Source organism: Danio aesculapii, chromosome 25 (assembly GCF_903798145.1).
Source record: "Danio aesculapii chromosome 25, fDanAes4.1, whole genome shotgun sequence".
Lineage (NCBI taxonomy): Eukaryota > Metazoa > Chordata > Actinopteri > Cypriniformes > Danionidae > Danio > Danio aesculapii.
The window spans coordinates 33910415-33933935 of NC_079459.1; the positions used below are offsets into that span (position 1 = coordinate 33910415).

At 36.0% G+C, this 23521-nt stretch overlaps 1 protein-coding gene across 1 annotated transcript; it reads left to right on the forward strand.

Annotated features, from left to right (window-relative positions):
* The first annotated feature begins 292 nt into the window (after nt 1–292).
* epx (eosinophil peroxidase) lies at nt 293–21274 on the forward strand. Its single transcript, XM_056451539.1, has 16 exons — nt 293–299; nt 2449–2533; nt 3061–3236; nt 3882–4014; nt 7834–7963; nt 9739–9945; nt 11251–11617; nt 13414–13574; nt 14116–14374; nt 15158–15328; nt 15672–15909; nt 17273–17478; nt 17904–18068; nt 18640–18723; nt 20866–20968; nt 21047–21274. Exons 1-16 carry the CDS (start codon nt 293–295, stop codon nt 21102–21104), a joined length of 2550 nt encoding a protein of 849 aa, XP_056307514.1. The 3' UTR covers nt 21105–21274.
* The last annotated feature ends 2247 nt before the right edge of the window (nt 21275–23521 follow it).

Here is a 23521-nt window from a genome sequence, read left to right on the forward strand (position 1 = left end):
GTTGAATTGTTGTCACCAGTGGCACAGATAACAGAATTCTGCACATACCTGTCGACCGAAGCCAGCCTATAAAAGTCGGACTCTTCGTCTGATAATTACTCTGAATTATAGTCACGCTTCATAAAACACTTCAGATGCTGATGTCTAAATGCTGTAGCGCTTTACATTAAACATTAAACATTGGCATTATGGTCTATTTTTGTACATTTTGTAAACTTTAGTTTTGAAGGAAGAATAAAATGTTCTGTATTTTATGAGAGCAAGAGTATAAAAGCGTACTGATGGATACGACATGCTTGGTAAGTACAACTAGATTGCAAATTATTGTTGTAATATTTATGCTATGGAGCATAATAGTATATCTGTGTAATAATAGCAATATGTGTATATATATATATATATATATATATATATATATATATATATATATTTATGTATATATTTAAGTTTTTTTTTTTTACTTATTTAGTATGATATTGTTTGTCCAATAATTGCATAATTGTGTACGTGTGTGTAAATTTGATACAAAATAATTAATTGTAATTATATATGCGTAATATATAAACAAAATAATATCCCTATTAAATATTTTGTTTATCAAAAGAACTATACAATACAAACTATATGTATTTATACTTAAAAAAAATATTTTCAAAAATAATTTTTTACATTTTTATTTTATTATTAATTTTAATTAAAAAAAATATTATTAAAAAAATTATTAGATTTTTTTTTATAAAAAAGTGATGATTAATGTAGATAAATATAAATATAATTTATTTTATAATTTAATAAATAATTTCAAATGTCGAATTTCTAAAGTGAATGAGTAATTTTAATAAATAATTTTGAATTGCTAATTTCTTTTGGCTTTGCCATGATAACAGCACACATGGACAAAATATATTACTACTGTTTTTATTACACACACACACACACACACACACACACACACTACCGGTCCATAGTTTTACAATTTTTCCGTTCATCGAGGCAGCGTTTATTAAATGTAAAAAAAAAAAACTGTTAAATTGTTAAATGCTTATTATTAAACATTTATTTATTACCTATTGTATGTAGTTTCAAATAAATTATTACTCCAGTCATTATTGCTTTTATGACTATTACCATTAATAATAATATTAGTATAAATATATTAGTAATAATAATAATTAATATTAGAGTGATTTCTGAAGGATCATGAAGGATTATGAAGCTGGAAATTCATCATTAAAATCACTGGAATAAATTATTAAATTAAATTATAAACTACTTTTGAATAGTTATTTTAAAGTGCAATAACATTTCACAATTGATACTGTATTTTTGAATAAATAAATGCAGCTTTGGTGAGTGGGTTAAGCTTACTTTAAAACATTTAAAAATCCTACTGACCCCAAACTTTTGACCGGTTGTGTGTGTGTATATATATATATATATATATATATATATATATATATATATATATATAATATTTAAAATAGCTTTTTTAAAATGATTTTTATATTTTATTATTCATTTTAATTTCAATAAATGTTATTTAAATAATTTTTAATTATTAGATTTTTTATTTTCTAAAGTAAATTAAAAGTTTTGGCGACGCAGTGGCGCAGTAGGTAGTGCTGTCGCCTCACAGCAAGAAGGTCACTGGTTCGAGCCTCGGCTGGGTCAGTTGGCGTTTGTGTGTGGAGTTTTCATGTTCTCCCTGCGTTCGCGTGGGTTTTCTCCGGGTGCTCCGGTTTCCCCCACAGTCCAAAGACATGCAGTACAGGTGAATTGGGTAAGCTAAACTGTCCGTAGTGTATGAGTGTGTATGGATGTTTCCCAGAGATGGGTTGCGGCTGGAAGGGCATCCGCTGTGTAAAACATATGCTGGATAAGTTGGCGGCTCATTCCGTTGTGGAGACGCCAGATTAATAAAGGGACTAAGCCGACAAGAAAGTGAATGAATGAATGAAATTACAAGTTTAATAATTATTTTGTGTTTGACATGGTGACAGCATATGTGTGTATATACACACACTCACACAAAAATATATAACTACTGTTTTTATTACATAAATATATTTACTATAAATAAATATTTTTAAATAATATATTTTTTGTTCTACACATAAATCTGAAAAGCACTGCTTGATTTATTAACAATGATTCTTCTTGCAGGAAACTTTGTCATGCTTGATTCTGTCTGTATTCGTCATCTTGTGTCTGCCGCTCTCTGCTACATCTCATTTTCCCTCCCAGAATGCAACAGGTACCAAAACTGATTTACACAATTTTTAAAAGAGGAATGAAATACCAACTCTAAGTGCATTTGTTTACTCCTCCATAGTATACAGACGACTGACATGCATGTATAAATTTCACAATAGGATATTTTAATTTCAGAATATATTGCAAATCAGCTTCAGAAGTGAACTGAAATGTTTGTGTTGTTGTTTTTTCCAGTGTATTTGGGATCTGGTTTTATTCAGGAAGCTTTACGCAGAGCCAGAGAGCTGACAGACGCTGCATACGCACACACTACTGACAGGTGAGATTTACACACTTAAAAGGGGACCTATTGTGGCCCCTTTACAAGATGTAAACTAAGTCTCTAGAGTGTGTGTGTGTGAAGTTTCAGCACAAAATATCCCACAAATAATGTTTTCTAACTCTCTAAAGCTGACTCTTTTAGGTTTTGATCCTAATTGTGGTGTTTTGGTCGTTTTGCATTAGCAAAGTGGCAGATTCAAAAACAAGATTAAAATTCCTGTACTTATGAGGGAGAGATGGTCACTGGTGGGCGGGGCTTTCCCCCTTCTGATGACACGTACAAAGGGAGAATGTCAATCAAAGTGTTTCTGCAGACTGCTTTATCAAGTGTGCTTATAAAAAATACAGTTAATACATTTTTACCATTAGAAGCTGTTTATATTCACACACTTCTGCCACACAACTCTTTAAACCCCTTATAAAAGTGATTTTTGCATAATAGACCCTCTTTAAAAAGACAATATATATTAAAACACTGCTGATCTGAGGTCAGTGTAGTGTCAACCAGTGTCTTGTGTTCATCAGGGTGAAAATGTCATTATCTGAGGGTTCTGTCAGACCCAATGACCTGCTGGCTTTATTTAAACAAACCGGCCCCAAAACTAAAGCCCACATCAGATCTGCAGAGTTTCTGGACAACACGGTGGAGCTGATTAGAGAGATGGTTTACACACACTCCATGGACAAACCCAACCTCAGCGGTACAGTACTTAGACATTGTATGATGAACACTATTTTATTTTATTTTATTTTATTTTATTTTATTTTATTTTATTTTATTTTATTTTTATTTTTATTTCAATTGCTTTATTTCCTTTATAATAATTATTTCGGTTTTATTTATAATACTACAGCTAATTTCATTTTAAAACACACCACAGATGTTTATATTGCTTGTATTTCATGTAAATTATTTTATTATTTTATTTTAAATATTTAAATTGTTTTATTTTCTTTTAATTAGAATTATACAGTTAATTTAATTTAATTTATAACACAAACCATGGATGTTAATATTGCTAATATTTATTGTAAAATATTTCATTTATTTCATTTTCTAATTGATTTTAATAAAAACACACAATGGATGTTAATATGGCCTAACTTTTAATGGCTTATCTTAAATTTAAGATATTTAAAAACATATATGTTTAATCTTAACTATAATTGTACATTTTATTTAATTTTTTATTATTTAAAACACACGCAGATGTTAATATTGCTTATAGTTGATGGTAAATATTATTTATTTATTTATTTTATAGCTATTTGTGCAATTGCAAAAACAATGCGAATAAATGCATGATCCTAAAGCCATATGAACATGCTCTGTGTGTGTGTTTCAGAGCTCTTGAGTGCAGAAGACATGGAGACAATCCTGCAGGCCACCGGCTGCTCAGCAGAGATGAAGAGACCGGTGTGTAAATCTGACTGTCTGTCCAGACGCTACCGCACCATCACAGGACACTGCAACAACAGGTGACACACACACACATACATCCCTGGTTAAATATAGGACGTCTGATACTGACAGTATAGAGCTGAAATGCTGCACAGTGATGGTATATGGAGTATAATTTTCCTGATTATAAAGTATATATTGATTTAAAGCTTTTATCGCTGCTTATAATAATGCTTTGAAATTATAATGCTGCATTGCTATATTCTATCATTTCACAGAAGGACTTCTTGTAAACACTTGAATGAAGTTATAAAGTGAGTTGAGTAAAAATATCATTATATGTGGTATTTGCACATGCTTTCAGGTTTAACATTAGCAACAATGACTACAAAATGTCGTAGTTTACAGTGAATGGGGAATCACATGCAATATTTTTCCTAGTTTGGTAGAGGACTTTGGTTCTGTGTGGTAAATGCTGCTCCAGCTGAACACGTTTATTTTTCAGCCTTAATATCGGTCTATACCCAGGTAGCAAAGAATTCTGGCCCAGATTTGGCATGAAGCTGGCACAGCAGGCATTCGTCCGGCACTGGCATACAGCATGTGGACCAAACAGAGGTGGCACCGTCTTTAAGGTGGCACATAAGACTTAGGGCAGATCAAATATAGTATTTGGCCCAAATGTTAAAAATGTACATGTGGGCCACGTAAGTTTGGCCTATCTTGACCCACTTTTGAAATACATTGAAATTATCTTTGAATATAGAAAAAATTCTACCAATCAGGTCACTTCGAGAAAAAGTGTGGCCATGAAGTGAAATGCTTCATGGGTTTATTAAAAACATTGCAGCCGTGACGCACCAACATATGTGACCCAGTTCAGGTGCAGTCATGGGTTATTAACTTGGCTGAGACCTGGCCCAGATATGATCCATGTTTGGCCCTTGTATGGAAGCTAAACTTGGTCCAATCATGTACCTTTATTCACTGCGGTATGTGGGCCAAGCAGAAGCTGAATGTCTGGGCCAGATCTGGGCCAGAGGAATTTTACTTTGTGGGTAGCAACTTTTCATTTTCCGTCAGTCTTAGTACACAATGTGACCACACAACAGTCAAGATTTGAATAGGAACAATATCTAAACTCTTGTTATTTTTGAGCGAGATGCTAATGGTCTAATCCGATTCAATGATCTATGCTAAGCTAAGCTAGAAGTGCTCCGACCAGACTCAGAGTTTGCAGAAGAATTAACAAACTTGATTAACCAGCAAAAGACAAAACAACACACTGGAAAGCTGTGAAATGCAATGCACCAAAATGTGTATCGAACATTTGTTATTATTATTATTTTTATTTATGTATTGTTATTATTTGAATTGATGTAATTTATTATTTATGTATTTATTTTCACCTTTTTGATAAACAAATAATAATTGTTTGATTCCTGATGTCTCAATATTTAGTTGGAGTTTATAATAGTTTTCCTTTTTCTTTAGATTTTGTTCTTAAAGGTGCAGTAGGTGATCTGCCTAAATGCTAACCGGTTAGCATAATATCTTTGAAACACAGTCCCTCATCTGTCGTCCAAAGCCACTCCTCCTGAAATCACAAACGCGCGCATCTTAAAAATGACAGCAGACAACCCACTAGATCATGTCATTCACCAATTAGAAAACTTTATAATACTACAATTCCCAATGAAAAACTGTATTATATCTCACACTTTTTTAGTTGTGTAGTTAGCGAGCAAAACTTGTCATAATGCGCAATGTTTCATGCATGCAAGGTCTCTCTCTCTCATACGCTTTGTCCTAAAGCGACTACTGGATGCTTAGTAGTTGGTCGGCGGCGTGCAGGAGTTACAATTAATACTAAGCCATACTGGCATGCTATTTCAGACCGAGTATTCAGAGTAACATGGTAAACAATATAGGGAGCGCGTCACAGGCTGTCATTGCTGAAAAACTTCAGCTCAGTAAAGCAGGCTAGGCGGAATAGCGCTGTTTACTGATGTTTTGTTGTTAAACTAAATAAAAATAACTTATGAAACTGAAAATACTCGCATCAATTCCGCTGCGGCAACCCCAGATTAATAAAGGGGCTAAGCCGAAAAGAAAATAAATGAATGAATGTATTGGTTATCAGGGAAAGTATATGTTTGCAACCTTGTCACTTATTAATTCAGTTTATTTCCTCAATAATGGATTTATTTTTACTTTAATGCTGCTATGAATATAAAAGTATATTATCTGTTATATGTAAATGTTCCAGCATGAGTAAAAATCTTCGTTTTTTTTTTTTCATATTATCTGGTATATCTATAAATGTCTATGAATGCAATGAGTTTCATCATTTATTATATTTTGATCCATTAATGTTTTGTTCAGTTTCTCCATTTGAATGAATTAAGATAGTGTCCTAGCGCCACCTACTGGTGCAGCGGACCCACAGCGGAATTCCGAGAGATTTCAGTGGCTGAACAACACTTCTGTGCATATAACCCATTTGTAACACGACACAATCTACATCAGCTTTGCGTGACTAAAATAGTTTTAAAACAGAACATGACCTGTCTAACAGAAATACGTCAGCCATGGTGTCGTCCTTCCTCCAAACTAACTCCAATATTGATTCAGGATTTCAAAGCTTTGAGCATTTGTTTTTCTCTCTCTCTCTTTCGTCTCGTGTGCAGGTGAATACGCAAATGGTGGATCTGCGTGAACGGCTGCAGATGTACAAATCTACATTTCTTGACTGACAGTTTAAGCTACTTATCAGATTTATGGGAATTATCGTCCTGACAAATTTTAATTGGATGAACATTTAGTCTTATGCCTCACCCAGAATATAAAAATACATATAAATACATTCAGATCATTTACTTTAATCATTACTATTGGAATGTGAAGAATTTTTGAATTTGAAATTGAATTTTATTTGACAGATTTTAGACAAGCTGTACAAGTATCCCATACATTTTGAAATAAAAACTGTCGAGGATAAAAACACAATGAAGCCCTGGGCTTGTTTCCATTGTGGTCCTCGCTGTTAAATAAAACAAAGTATGGCTTCAAAATACCGATGATGCATAAAACAGACAGTACCTTATACATTTTTAAAACGGGAACAAAATAATTCACAAATACATTCCTTCATTCATGAATTTTTCTTTTCGGCTCAGTCCCTCTATCAGTCAGGGATCGCCACAGCGGAACGCACCATCAACTTATCCAACATACGTCCCACGCAGCGAGTGGCCTTCCAGCTACAACCCTATACACAATCCAGTAACATATAAAATAAAAACATCCTCGTCCACCATGCAAACTAATTATCCTCATCAAACAACCATCTTTTGATTACTTTTTTGAACCTCCTTAAATCTTTTATTTACTTGATGGATTTTGGTAATTTGTTCCACATGATTGCACTTGTGTATAAAAACATATTTTTCCCCACTACACTTCTAAATTTAAATAAACAAATATTAAAATCCCAACTCCTAGTACTATATGAATGCTGTTGCCTCACCATTTGAAAATAGTTCACCAAATAACTAGGAACCACATTATTAAACATTTTACGTACCATTCCCAGTTTTAAAAAACATACTCTCTTACTAACAGCTAACATGCCTAATTCTTTAAAAGACTGCTCTAGGATGAGTTTTTAAAATTATTCCTACTAATTTATTTTGTGCCTTTTGCAATTTTTCCTTCATAATCTGTGAGCAGCTACTATACCAAAGAGACTTTCAACCAGCACAACAACAAATGTTTCTGAAGACAATCACCTACTCCACCTTTAAGTTCAAACAAAACCCAATGGAAATCTTTTGGAAATATTTTTGCTCAGCAATTTTTGTAAAATGTTTTTTTTGTTTGTTTTACTTTGACAGGGAGAACCCTCAGTGGGGTGCAGCTAACACCCCTTATGCCCGCTGGCTCTCCCCGCAGTATGAGGACCCCCGAGGGGCCCCGAGAGGCTGGAGCCCGCAGCACACCTACCACAACCACACACTGCCCCCCGTAAGACTGACAGCTCACCCTAATTAACTACTCGCTGTTATAAATGTAAAAATATAACCATCGTTGATTCTCTTCTGCAATTTTAAATTCAGTGTGACAGAAACATTTAGGTTTATATTTTTAAATGCATGTACAGTAAATTGTGGAACACACTTTGTAGATTTTAATGCCTATAATGCATTATTACATGCATATAATACAAGACATGTAGTGTAAATGTGCAAATTGTAAATAAAAATGAAATAAAACGTTACAAACTGATTAGATATTATCTATTCTTCATATTATGAGATCATTAAAATAACTAAATTTGTGATTTATAATAGCAAGAACTCCTAGAGCAATAATAAATACTTAATAAATTAGATTTCATTTAAATTAAAGCACAGCTCAGATGTTAATATTGCTTATATTTCATGCTAAATATATATATTTTTAATATTTTAATATTTTATTTATTGTTTTATTATTATTTTTATTTATTTAGACCAAATATTACATTAAATAATAATATAATATTGTATCAGAGGCAGAGTGGTGGCGCAGTGGTTAGCACTGTTGGCTCACAGCAAGAAGGTCGCTGGTTCGAGCCTCGGCTGGGTCAGTTGGCATTTTAGTGTGGAGTTTGTGTATGAGTGTATGAGTGCGGGTGAATGAGTGTGTCTGGATGTTTCCCAGTACAGAATCAGAATCAGAATCAGAAAGAGCTTTATTGCCAGGTATATTCACACATACGAGGAATTTGTTTTGGTGACAGAGCTTCTACAGTGCAACAGCATTACAGAGACAGGACAAAAAACAGATAATAAATATATTTTAAAAAAAATAGAAGTAAGTAGTGAGTGCAAATATACAGATTGACAAGTGTATGTACATGTTTATTACTATATACAACGTTATATGTGCAGCTGTTATGTGCAAATTGGCATGTAAAGTGTGTTGTTAAATAAGTGTATACGTGTATAAAAGTGTATGGCAAGTAGTGATGTTGGTTCCACAATTATTATCATCAAGTGTTCATGAGATGGATTGCCTGAGGGAAGTAACTGTTTCTGTGTCGGGCTGTTCTGGTGCGCAGTGCTCTGTAGCGTCGACCAGAAGGTAAAAGTTCAAAGAGGCAGTGTGCTGGGTGTGAGGGGTCCAGAGTGATTTTGGCAGCCCTTCTGCTCGCTCTGGATAAGTACAGTTCTTGGGGAGTAGGAAGGGTTGTACCAGTGATTCGCTCAGCAGTCCGAACTATTCGACGTAGTCTTTGGAGATTGTATTTAGTAGCTGAGCTAAACCAGACAGTTATTGATGTGCAGATGACTGATTCAATGATGGAGGTGTAGAACTGTTTCAGCAGCTCCTTTGGGAGGTTAAACTTCCTCAGCTGACGAAGAAAGTACAGCCTCTGTTGAGCTTTTTTGACAATGGAGTCAATGTGAGTGTCCCACTTCAGGTCCTGAGAGATGGTGGTGCCCAGGAACCTGAATGACTCCACTGCTGCCACAATGCTGTCCATGATGCTCAGTGAGGGGAGAGCAGGGGGGTTTCTCCTGAAGTCCACTATCATCTCCACTGTTTTGAGCGTGTTGAGCTCCAGGTTGTTGTGGCTACACCAGACAGCCAACTCCTTAACCTCCTGTCTGTAAGCAGACTCGTCACCGTACTGGGTTCAAACTGGAAGTGCATCCGCTGTGTAAAACATATGCTGGACAAGTTGGCGGTTCATTCCGCTGTGGCGACCCTAGATTGACGCTGTTTACTTTAGTGTTTGAGGTGTTTTTTTGCAGGTGCGGCGTGTGTCTCAGGAGGTGTTGTACACTCAGAATGGGAACATCACTCTGGACGGCTCTCTGTCACACCTGCTGGTGGAGTGGGGTCAGTGGATCGACCACGACCTGACTTTAACACCGCAGAGTCCCAGCACTGCAGCCTTCAGGACCAGAGCTGACTGCACTCGCACATGCAGCACTGACACGCCCTGCTTCCCCATACAGGTGTGTGTTTGTGGGTGTCTGTGTGTTTTTGTGTGTGTGCGTGTTTTTATTTGTGTGTTTATGTGTGTATCTGTGTGAGTGTGCATGTGTTTGTCTGTGTGTGTTTGTGTAGGTATGGGTTTGTGTTTACGTTTATGTTGATGTGTTTGTGTGTGTGTGTGTGTTTGTGCATGTGTGAATGATTGTGTGGGTGTGTTTGTGTGTGTGTTTATGTGTGTTTGTGACTGTGTGAATGATTGTGTGGGCGTGTTTGTGTATTTGTGTGTGTTTGTGTTTTTGTGTGTGTATATGTGTGTTTGTGACTGTGTGAATGATTGTGTGGGCGTGTTTGTGTATTTGTGTGTGTTTGTGTTTTTGTGTGTGTATATGTGTGTTTGTGCATGTGTGAATGATTATGTGGGTGTGTTTGTGTATTTGTATGTGTTTGTGTGTGTGTTTGTATGCATGTGTATGTGTGTGTATGTGTGCATGTTTGTTTGTGTGTGTGTGTGTGTGTGTGTGTGTTTGTGTGGGTCAGTGTGTGTGCATGTGTATGCATATTTGTTCATGTATTTGTGTGTGTGTTTTCTGTATTTGTGTGTGTGCATTTTTGTGGGTGTGTTATGTTTGTGTGTGTTTATGTGTTGTGTGTGTGTCTCTGGGTCAGTTTGTGTGTGTGTTTGTTTGTTTGTGTTTGTGTGCGTGTGTATGTGTGTATATGTGTGCAAGTGTATGCATGTTTGTGCGTGTGTGCGTGTGTGTGTGTATGTATGTGTGTTTTTGTGTGGGTCGGTGTGTGTGCATGTGTATGCATATTTGTGCGTGTGTGTGTATGTGTTTTTTGTATTTGTGTGTGTGCATTTTTGTGGGTGTAAGTGTTGCGTTTGTGTGTGTTTATGTGCTGTGTGTGTGTTTGTCTCTGTCTCTGTATATGTTTGTGTTGTGTGTCTCTGTGTGTGTGCACGTGTTTGTGTGGGTCGGTGTGTGTGTGTGTGTGTGTGCATGTGTATGTGTGTGTGTGTTTGTGTGTGTGCAGTTTTGTGGGTGTAAGTGTTGCGTTTGTGTGTGTTTATGTGTTGTGTGTGTGTTTGTCTCTGTGTCTGTATGTTTGTGTTGTGTTTCTGTGCACGTGTTTGTGTTTTTTTGAGCATGTGTGTGTGTAGTTGTGTTGTCAAAGGTCTGATAACCCACACTCAATCCTTATTTTCCTAATAATTCCCCTTCCTGAAGTCAGTTAGTTCGAGATCACAGACTTTCTGAATAATTCAGTATGGACACAAATAAAAAAATACAATGCTTTAGTCAACCTCTTTTCCCCCTGTTCAGATCCCGCCGTCGGACCCTCGCTCACACGCTCAGTCCTGCATGGCGTTTTTCCGCTCAGCCCCGAGCTGCAGTTCTCCTCTCGGCCACCGGGAGCAGCTGAACGCCATCACTGCATTCGTGGACTCCAGCATGGTTTACGGGAGTTCAGACGCTCTGGCCGTCAGCTTGAGGAACCTCTCGTCTCCTCTCGGTCTGCTGGCTGTTAATCAGTTTCATTCGGATCAAGGGTTCGACTTTATGCCTTTCCTGAACCGCACGCAGCCTCAACTCGACCCCTGCGGCCCACGCCAGCACTCAGACCACACCACTGCACCACAGCAGAAAAACAACATCTCCATGGGGAACACATCCTTCTGCTTCCAAGCAGGTTGGAGACAATAAAATTTATTTATTATTATATTATTTTAATGTTTTATTTATTAATTTATTTATTTTCTCAAAATTATTATTATTTTTAAAAATATAAATGATGTAAGTGCAATTAATTTTGTATTTAATTAAAATAATCATGAAGAAACGACAATATTCATTCTTTTATAAAGAGCAGTACATATAAACTTTATTTTTATTTAATTTTACTCTCTTTTTTCCAGGCTATTTTCTTATCAAATGTGCACATATTATATTATATTATATTATATTATATTATATTATATTATATTATATTATATCATATCATATCATATCATATCATATCATATCATATCATATCATATCATATCATATTATATTATATCATATCATATCATATCATATTATATTATATTATATTATATTATATTATATTATATTATATTATATTATATTATATTTATTATATTATATTATATTATATTATATTATATTATATTCATTTATTCATGTTCTTTTTGGCTTAGTCCCTTTATTAATCCGGGGTCGCCACAGTGGAATAAACCGCCAACTTATCCAGCACATGTTTTACGCAGCGGATGCCCTTCCAGCTGCAACCCATCACTGGGAAAAACCCATACACTCTCATACTTCACACTAATACACTACGAACAATTTAGCCTACCCAATTCTCTAATATCGCATGTCTTTGGACTGTGGGGGAAACTGGAGCACCCGGAGGAAACCCACACCAACACGGGGAGAAGATGCAAACTCCACACAGAAATGCCAACTAACCCAACCGAGGCTCGAACCAGTGACCTTCTTGCTGTGAGGCGATCGTGCTACCCACTGCGCCACCGTGACACCATATATTATATTATATTATATTATACTATATTATAAATTATTGTATATTTTAATCAAATTGAAAATCAACATCTCCATGGGGAACACATCCTTCAGCTTTCAAGCAGGTTGGAGGCAATAATATTCATTTATTATTTATATTAAATCTTTAGTAATTAATTTATTTTAAATATTCATGATGTAAGTGCAGTTAATATTGTATTTAATGAAAATAATGATGAAACTACAAATATTTATTATTATAATATAATAACAGTAGAGGGTGACGTGGTGGCACAGTTGGTAGTGCTGTCGCCTCACAGCAAGACTGTCGCTGGTTTGAGCCTAGGCTGGGTCAGTTGGCGTTTCTGTGTGGAGTTTGCATGTTCTCCCTGCGTTCGCGTGGGTTTCCTCCGGATACTCCAGTTTCCCCCACAGTCCAAATACATGCAGTACAGGTGAATTGGGTAAGCTAAATTGTTCATAGTGTATGAGTGTGAATGAGTGTGTATGGATGTTTCCCAGTGATGGGTTGCAGCTGAAAGGGCATCTGCTGCGTAAAACATATGCTGGATAAATTGGCGGTTCATTCCGCTGTGGCGACCCCAGATTAAACAAGGGACTAAGCCGAAAAGAAAATGAATGAATAAATGAAAACATAAATGCTAAATAAAAAATGTAATCCATGCTTTCATTAATCTTTTTGTTTTATTATTTCTGTCCTTTTCCATTTATAAAATAATAATTTAATTTACATCTTTATCCTAAACTGCTTCTCATATGAAGCATGTGGAGAGTCTGGAGTTAACAACAATACATCAAGTTTATATACACTATTTATTTATATATACATATATCTGAGAATAAACATTGAGTAACATTAAGTGAGAGCAGCTGTTTTTTATTTACTAGCCACTTGTCTAGTATGTAAGCTGATGACCTGTTTTTGTGGGCGTGTCTCAGGTGACTCTCGAGCCAATGAGCACTTGGGAATGATCGCTCTGCACACCATCTTTCTGAGAGAACACAACCGATTGGCTGAGGAGCTCCACAAGATCAACCCTCATTGGAGCCCGGACACACTGTACCAGGAGGCCAGAAAAATACTCGGAGCCGTTCACCAGGTAATACTTAAAACAAAACAAGCCATACATAATATAAAAATGAACGCAATAGTATAAAAAATGTACTTTATGCATGCATATATAATGAACAGCATAAATGTAATAGATCATTTAAATAAATTGTCCATTTCTCAGTGAATAAGATCATATATTTTGGTTTATTTATAACAAAACAGTTTTATTAAACGGTTATATCCATAAATTATTATTTTTTTGTAATACAAAGATAATACATTTAAAATCAAACAAAATATTGCAAAAAAGCTAAATAATTTCAGCTAAAGTAATACATTTTATTGTTTCTTTTGAATTATCCTCATTGTTAAAATCTTATTTAGTATTTTTTCCTAACTTTAATTTGCATGTTTTAATTTTTTGCACCGTGATCTCATGTTGTTTTGTCAGATTAGCTCCATATTAGGCTTTGATTATCTAAAGTATATGCACAAAATATCTAATACTATATGTAATCCTATTGAAATAGTTTAATTAGAAAAAGAGATCTCTTTCTGCATCTCACTTATTGTATGTTGTTTCACAGATCTTGACGTGGGATCACTACCTGCCACACGTCCTGGGCCGCAGTGCAAACCAGATCCTGATGCCGACGTATAAAGGTTACGACCCTGCCGCTGACCCGAGCATCTCCAACATTTTCTCCACCGCTGCTTTTAGATTCGCACATGTAACCGTGCATCCGGTGGTGAACCGCCTCGGACCTGATTTCCGGTTAAGCCCTGCACACCCGGCTCTGCCATTGCACCACTCTTTATTTGCGTCCTGGAGGATGGTGAAAGAGGGTGAGAAGATTACCTTGCATATACTGAATCTTCATATTTCTCTGATTAATTTATCATAATACAAGGAGTCAGGCTCTATGCGTTACCATTTCTACTTGGTATTAGTTTTGTATTTTAATTTTTCACCTCAGCAAACAGCTTTAAAGAGGACCTATTATGCAAAAATCACTTTTAAAAGGGGTTTAAACACAGTTGTTTGGCAGCAGTGTGTGAATATAAACAGCTTCTAATAGTAAAAATGTATTAATTGTATTGTTTATAATCACACTTGATGAAAACAGTCTGCAGAAACACTTTGATTGACATTCTCCCTTTGTACGTGTCATCAGAGTGGGAAAGCCCCGCCCACTAGTGACCATCTCTCCCTGATTAGCATAGGATGTTAGTCTTGTTTTTGAATCTGCCATTAGACTGACACACAGGCATTTGTAGCTCCGCCCTCTTTTGAAAAGAGCACAATCTCATTTGAATTCAAAGCGACAGTCACCAAAACGCCACAATTAGGATCAAAGCCTAAAAGTGTCCGTTTCAGAGAGTTATAAAACATTTATTTGTGTGGTATTTTGAGCTGAAACTTCACACACACACACTAGAAAGACCAGGGACTTAATTTACATTTAGTGAAAAGGGGCATAATAGGACCTCAGACCTTAATTTACATAAAAAATGTGGTTTAAATATGCAAATGAAACAAAATAGTTTAACCCTCGGGTGGTCTTATGTCTGGTAGTATTGTCAAATAGCAGCTGAGATTCTGAAGCATGTGAATGTTTGTCTGTGCAGGAGGTATTGATCCAGTGCTGCGTGGTTTACTGGTGTCTCCGGCTAAACTGCAGACGGCGGATCAGATGATGGTGGAGGAACTGACCGAGAGGCTTTTCCAGGCTCAGGGAGGCCTGCCGCTCGACCTCGCCGCACTAAACCTGCAGAGAGGACGAGACCACGGCCTGCAAGGTGACTGTTCTTTATTGATTGATTGATTGATTGATTGATTGATTGATTGATAATTGTTTGTTTTTAACCTAACTCTTTATTTCTTACTTAACTGTTCTTGTTTATAACCATTTATTGTTTTATTTTGTAATATTGCACTAATTTCACTATTTTACCCTATTTTACTAATTCAAGGACGACTTTTATTTTAAGCAAAAATACTCCAATAATAACTTGATTATACAATATAATGTGTGTGCTTGTACAATATTTTACAACAGCTCAGAACACCGCTCAAAATCAGAATTGAGGACCGGAATTGTTTGTTTTATGGAGTATTATAGTTCATTTATTTCTGCATTAGGTTACAGTGCCTGGCGTGAGCTCTGTGGTCTGCCTGCGCCAGTAAACGAGTCTGCTTTATCAGGGATTCTGGGTAACGCTGCTCTGGCCAGGAAGCTGCTGGATCTGTATGGAGTTGCTGAGAATATAGACGTGTGGGTCGGGGCTATTGCGGAGCCGGCTCTGCCCGGGGGCCGCGTTGGGCCGCTGCTGGCCTGTCTTATAGCCAGACAGTTCAGAGCCCTGAGAGACGGAGACCGGTGAGTGGACCACATACTGACCCACACGCTGACCCAGATTCGGACCCACACACTGAACCAAACGCGGACCATTTACTAACTACACTTACCCACACACTGACCCACGAGCGGACCATTTACTAACCACACTAACCCACATGCTGAACCAGAAACTGACCCACAAACTGACCCATACGCAGATCCACACACAAACCCACTGGCAGACTCACACACTGGCCCACACGCAGACCCACACACTGGCCCACACGTAAACCCACACACTGGCCCACGCGCAGACACACACACTGGCCCACACGCAGACCCACACACTGGCCCACACGTAAACCCACACACTGACCCACGAGCGGACCATTTACTAACCACACTAACCCACATGCTGACCCAGAAACTGATCCACAAATTGACCCATACGCAGATCCACACGCAAACCCACAGGCAGACTCGCACACTGGCCCACACGCTGACTCACATGCAGACCCACACACTGGCCCACACGCAGACCCACACACTGGCCCACATGTAAATCCACACACTGACCCATATGCAGACCCACACACTGGCCCACGCGCAGATCCACACGCAAACCCACAGGCAGACTCACACACTGGCCCACACGCTGACCCACATGCAGACCCACACACTGGCCCACACACTGGCCCACATGTAAATCCACACACTGACCCACGCGCAGGCCCACGCGCTGGCCCACGCGCTGACCCCCAATTAAATACTGAATTACATGCTAGGGAAAGTTTTATTAGTTATTATAAATGAAAATGAAATTAATAATATATTAGAATAAATAATAAATTAAATAAAAATGTATCAATAAAATAATTGTTCCATATAAATGTGAAATAATATAAGCCATCTGATTACCAATGTACATTTTTTTGCATAGTTTAAATATTGATGAATATTTCATTCCTTTCATTTGGATGTTTGAGTATTTATTCAATTTATTTTATTTATTTTTTTATTACATTAAATAAAATATGGAAGAAAAATATTCGATTAAGCATTTGTTTATAAATGTATAATATTCAATTAAATATTACATTCATTTTAATTGCATTTAAAAATACATATTTATGAATCGACACCCAGTTCATTAAAGCAATATTTATTTAAATAAAATTAAAACACATTAAAATATGTTTTTATTAAAATTTGATAATTTTTTAAACAATTAAATTTAAATAATGTTTTAAACTGTACTTAATATTAAAATAGCTATTAATATTATTTATGCTAAAACCTGATCAATGTTGAAAAACCTGAAATTAAATTAAGATGCTGTAATATTAGAATGAGTAGCTTTAGCTGTGTGTATTCTGATATGCTGAAGTGTTGATTATTACAGCTTCTGGTGGCAGAATGAAGGAGTGTTCAGCTCGGGACAGAGAGACGCTCTTCGCTCCACGTCTCTGTCCCGAATCATCTGTGAAAACACACACATCCGGCAGGTTCCCGTCGACCCATTCACAAACACACTCCATCCTGAAGAGCTGCTGTCCTGCTCCAACATCCAGCTCTTCAACCTCTCGGCCTGGACTGAGCCGGACACGGGTACTGACTTAGTACTTTAAATAATAGTACATTTATTGATTAAAGTACATTAAATTCAACTGATCAATTTTTACAATAATATTTACAATACAATAATTACAATAAAATTAATTAATAATTCATAATTCAAATAAAATATGGATATGTATTTAAATTAAATAGTAAAATATATTCAAATTTGGACTACTGGTAACCATTTTAATACTTTTTATTTATTTATTTTTTAAATTGTAAAAATAATTGATTAAATTAAATTAAACCAATCAATCTGACAACCTATTATGTTTGTTTATAAATTAAATAATTAAATAAAATGTAAAATTGATAGTTTTTTATTCATAATACATTTTATATACAGTTAATTTGGACTCTCCCATTAGTTTTTAATCTGATCCTGGTGTGCTGTTTATTGCTGGTGTTTTCAGACCCAGTGTGTGGTGCCGTGCCGCGGTTGACTCTGGGTTTCTCTGTCCTCTGTGGATCTGCTGTGTTTTATCAATGTCCTGCTGGATTCCTGCTGATCGGAGCCACACACGTCACCTGTGACCTACAAACACACCGCTGGAGCCCACAAACACCCACCTGCCAAGGTCTGATCTGATTTGTTAAATACTGCATGTTAAATATTAAATTAATTAATGGTACAAATACATCATTACATTATTTTAAATACCAAATTGATATATAAAATATATGTATATAAAGTATTGACTGATCAATTTGACAATTTTTAATACTACTTTTGCTTTTTATTGTTTATATACATTTAAATTAGATATTATCTTAAATATTACATGTAAAATAATATTAAATGGTAAATATACAATAAAATATAAAATACATATCAAATATTTAATTAAATATAGTATTTTAGAGAAAATAGTAAACAAAACTGAATAAAAAATAATTTAATTATAGCTAATAAGCTAGTTTTATTAATACACTATTTGTACCAACTGTATTATTAAATAACAGTCGACAAAATAATAACAATGTTTTTTATTTGAAATATTTTAGTTATTTTAAATAGCAAAATAGTATTGACACAATTATTATTTATAATTATTAAATATTAAATTAATTTAGATTTAATTTAAATTTAATTTATATTAAATTATACATCCAGTTTTATAAACCAATGTTTTTTAAATGTTATTTCAGATATTGATGAATGTTCCACTGATTCGTCCATCTGTCCTCCACACCTGCAGTGCTTCAACACACCTGGAGGACACACTTGTACAGGTGAGCAGCTGCTACCACACACATCGCCTGCTGTTTCCTCAATCAATGCATGTTAATCACATTTTTGAGCTGTGACCTGTTGCATATTCAGAAGCTGCAGCTCCGTCCACACATTAATACATATTAATTACATTGAGCTGTAATCTGTTACATATTCAGAAGCTGCTGCTCCGTCCACACATTAATGCATATTAATTACATTGAGCTGTAATCTGTTACATATTCAGAAGCTGCTGCTCCGTCTACACATTAATGCATATTAATTACATTGATCTTTAATCTGTTACATATTCAGAAGCTGCTGCTCCGTCTACACATTAATGCATATTAATTACATTGATCTTTAATCTGTTACATATTCAGAAGCTGCTGCTCTGCTTGCATATTAATCACATTCATGAGCTGTGATGTTATATGTTCAGAAACCATAGCTCCACCCACATATTAATCACATAATGAACTGTGATCACATTAATTAGCTGAGATCTGTTACATATTAACATCTTAATCACACTAATGAACTGTAATTTGTTACATATTCAGAAGCTGTAGCTCCGCCCACACATTAATGCATATTAATTACATCAGTAAGTTGTAATTTGGTACATATTCAGAAGCTGCAGCTATGCCAGCACATTAATGCATATTAATGAGCTGTAATTTGTTAGATATTAAGGAACTGTAGCTCCGCCCCCACACATTAATGCATATTAATTAGCTTTAATCAGTTACAAATATTCAGAAGCTTCAGCTCTGCTTGCATATTAATCAGACTAATGAACTGTGATGTTATATATTCACATATTAATCACACTAATGAGCTGTAATCCATTACATATTCAGAAGCTGTAGCTCCACCCACACATTAATGCATAATAAATACATTAATGAGCTGTAGTTTGTTAGATATTCAGGAACCGTAGCTCCACCCACACATATATGCATATTAATTAGCTGTGATCTGTTACATATTCAGAAGTTCAGCTCCGCTTGCATATTAATCACATTAATGAGCTGTGATCACATTAATTAGCTGAAATCTGTTACATATTAACATCTTAATCACATTCATGAGCTGTGATCTGTTACATATCCACATATTAATCACACTAATGAGCTGTAATTAGCTTCATATTCAGAAACTGTAGCTCCGCCCACACATTAATGCATATTAATTACATCAATAAGTTTTAATTTGCTTCATATTCAGAAGCTGCAGCTATGCCAACACATTAATGCATATTAATGAGCTGTAATTTGTTAGATATTCAGGAACTGTAGCTCCGCCCTCTCACATTAATGCATATTAATTAGCTTTAATCAGTTATATATTCAGAAGCTTCAGCTCTGCTTGCAATATTAATCAGACTAATGAACGTGATGTAACATTCACATATTAATCACACTAATGAGCTGTAATTTGTTATATATTTAGAAACTGTAACTCCGCCCACACATTATTGCATATTAATTACATCAGTAAGTTGTAATTTTGTTACATATTCAGAAGCTGCAGCTTTAACAACACATTAATGCATAATAAATACATTAATGAGCTGTAATTTGTTAGATATTCAGGAACTGTAGCTCCGCCCCCACACATTAATGCATATTAATTAGCTTTAATCAGTTATATATTCAGAAGCTTCAGCTCTGCTTGCATATTAATCACACTAATGAACTGTGATGTTACATATCCACATATTAATCACGCTAATGAGCTGTAATTTGTTACATATTCAGAAACTGTAGCTCCGCCCACACATTAATGCATATTAATTATCTTTAATAAGTTACATATTCAGAAGCTTCAGCTCTGCTTGCATATTAATCACACTAATGAACTGTGATGTTACATATCCACATATTAATCACGCTAATGGGCTGTAATTTGTTACATATTCAGAAGCTGCAGCTTTAACAACACATTAATGCATAATAAATACATTAATGAGCTGTAGTTTGTTAGATATTCAGGAACCGTAGCTCCACCCACCCATTCATTCATATTAATTAGCTCTAATCTGTTACATATTCAGAAGCTTCAGCTCCACTTGCAAATTAATCACATTAAGGAGCTGTGATGCTACACATATTCACATTTTAATCACACTAATGAGCTGCTATTTGTTACATATTCAGAAGCTGCAGCTCCACCCCTCTCCGCCTCCTCCATTGCTGCGTCAGTGATGTCAGTCCTGGGGGGCGTGGCTTTACTCGTGCTCCTCCTCTTCTGCTATCAGAGGTCTGTCAGAAACCACTAACACTGTTGTCTAACATGCGTAAACACACAATATTCACACTTTACCCGTCAATCCTGCAGATTTATCCTGCGGAGAGCCGATCTGCCGAAGCCTGAGTGCTGTCAGAGGACGAACTGAGGGAAAACTGGTTTGTTTTTACATGTTCAGTGTTCTGGTTTAACAAGCACAGTCTGGAAACGCATTAAGGCACGGCATTTTTAACATTTCTCGCAGTGTTCCTGCCCTTCAGAAGGCTTTTGTCTGTGTTAAATCTCCTGTCATGAGACGTCACGTCAGCTGATGCTCAAAAAACTGCTTTGTTTCTACACATATTTATACACGTTTGTGCACGTATTCGTGAATTTGTACACATATTTCGACTGGAATATTTAAGCTGACGATTAACCCTACTGTGAAATATGAATTCTTTTTTAAACAATAGTTATAACTCATTTCTAATAACCAATTTCTTTTCTCTTTCCCATAATGACAGTAAATAATATTAGACTAGATATTTATCAAGATACTAGTATTCAACTTAAAGTGACATTTAAAGGCTTAACTAGGTTCATTAGGCAAGTTATTGGATAACAGTGGTTTGCCTTGTAGCCAATCAAATAAAATAATTTCTTAAAGGGGTTAATAATATTGACCTTTTTTATGGTCTTACTTGCTTTCATCTTCAAATTCACGTAAGGTATGTAATATAAATATATGGATATTTCTAAACCAGACTAGTAGATTAATAGGATACATTTTTTCATGGATTAAAGTTCTCCCTCGCTAGGACTGATTTGATTTGAAGTGATTTGAAGGTCCTCTGCTTTTATTTATTTATTTTTTTGGCATGGAATTTTAACTCTTGCAAACAGCATTTTACTGCAACCCACACACCATATACAATCCTACCTATCCCCGATAAAACAATTCCCATTTAAAACAATCAACATCTGATAGGAAAAAAATATATAAATAAAAAAAATTATGAATAAATAAATAAAAAGGGAGGGGGGGGGGGGTGAATAAAAAAGGACAATAGAAAAAAGGAAAATAAAAATTAAATAAAATAAGCGAAGGTCTTATGCTTTTAGCCCATCCAAGGAGAAGGGTATAAATGGGGGTCGGTGCCAGCTCCAAATGGGCTGGTCAACATCAAGTGGGTGGGACTTGAGCTCCAAGTGGGCTGTACACACCTTGAGTGAATGAGCTTTCATTTATTTAATGTCTTGTACATGTCATGTAGTGTATCCTTTTGTGTTTTGTTAATGTTTACACCTACTTAAACCCAACCTCATAGCAACCTGTTGTGTTTTATTATTATTAACGTCTACTAATAATACTAACCCTACACTACTACACTAACCCTAAACCCAGCCTACTTGCGGTGTAATCTCTCTCTGGAGCAACACAACAGTTTGAGTGAGGAGTGAGCACACACATACAGTGGGCAGCTATTGCTATTGCACACGGGATAATGTGGTTTATTCACTCCCCTAATCTTCAATTGCCAGGACCGGGAACTGAACCTGCAACCTTTTGATTTCAAGTCCAACTTGCTAACCATTAGGCCACAACTGCCCCTTGGCTTCTGGTAATTCTAACAACACGCATCGTGACAAGATTCCAGCGACAAGCAATTTATGAGTCTGCGCCAAACGCAATGAGACACGACAGAAACATTTAAACACCAGCCACTGCACTCCCAACTAATTGGCATTTAATCTAATTAACCCATATTAAACCTCTTTAACATTATTAACAGGCTACTGTGTGTCCGATGTTGTTGGTTTGCACTGAATCACAGTTCTGACTTTCATTTTCAAACCGTCCTCTAGTTATTTTACTTTCAAGATCTGAAGTGAACAATCTGCTGCTGCTTTCAGTAGTATGGCAACAAATGTCATGTAAAATTGTATTGAAACTCACATTGGGAGCATTTAACACTGAATAAAGCCCATAATCAGTACCTGAGGTGATCATTGTCATAGTAGTTTATGCTCTTGTTTTGCCTCAACGTTACAGAAATAATAGTAATAATATAATATAGTTTATAAGATAGAAATTTCGCACATCGCCATGGCAGATGATATGATGAAAACTACTTTTAACATGGAACAGATTTTAATCGCACGTCGCCGCATCTCCTGTTATTATGCTGCGTTTACACCAGATGTGGATGATTCATCAAGCGTGAGTGATTTACATGTTAAGTCAATGCAAACACGCGAATAGACATCCTGCGGTGCTATTTGAGCGAATGAAGCAGCACAAATGACGCGATTCGCGCAAATTAAGCAGTGCAAATTGAGCATTATGCATGTTCGTTAACGCTGGAATCATGCTGCGTTAACCAATCAGTAGCTTGCTCTAGTATGGCCGTGATTATGACACAGCCAGTGGCATAGCGGATGGGCCAGGCCCGCGTGATAAACGCCCCCAGTTTTCACTTTGCGCGATCATAACTCACCTCAGCCTTAACTCTTGCGGGTGGGCCCATGCATTTTGCGTCACGCCACTGGATGTAGCGCATGTTGTTGGTGTCTCAAGGGGAAATC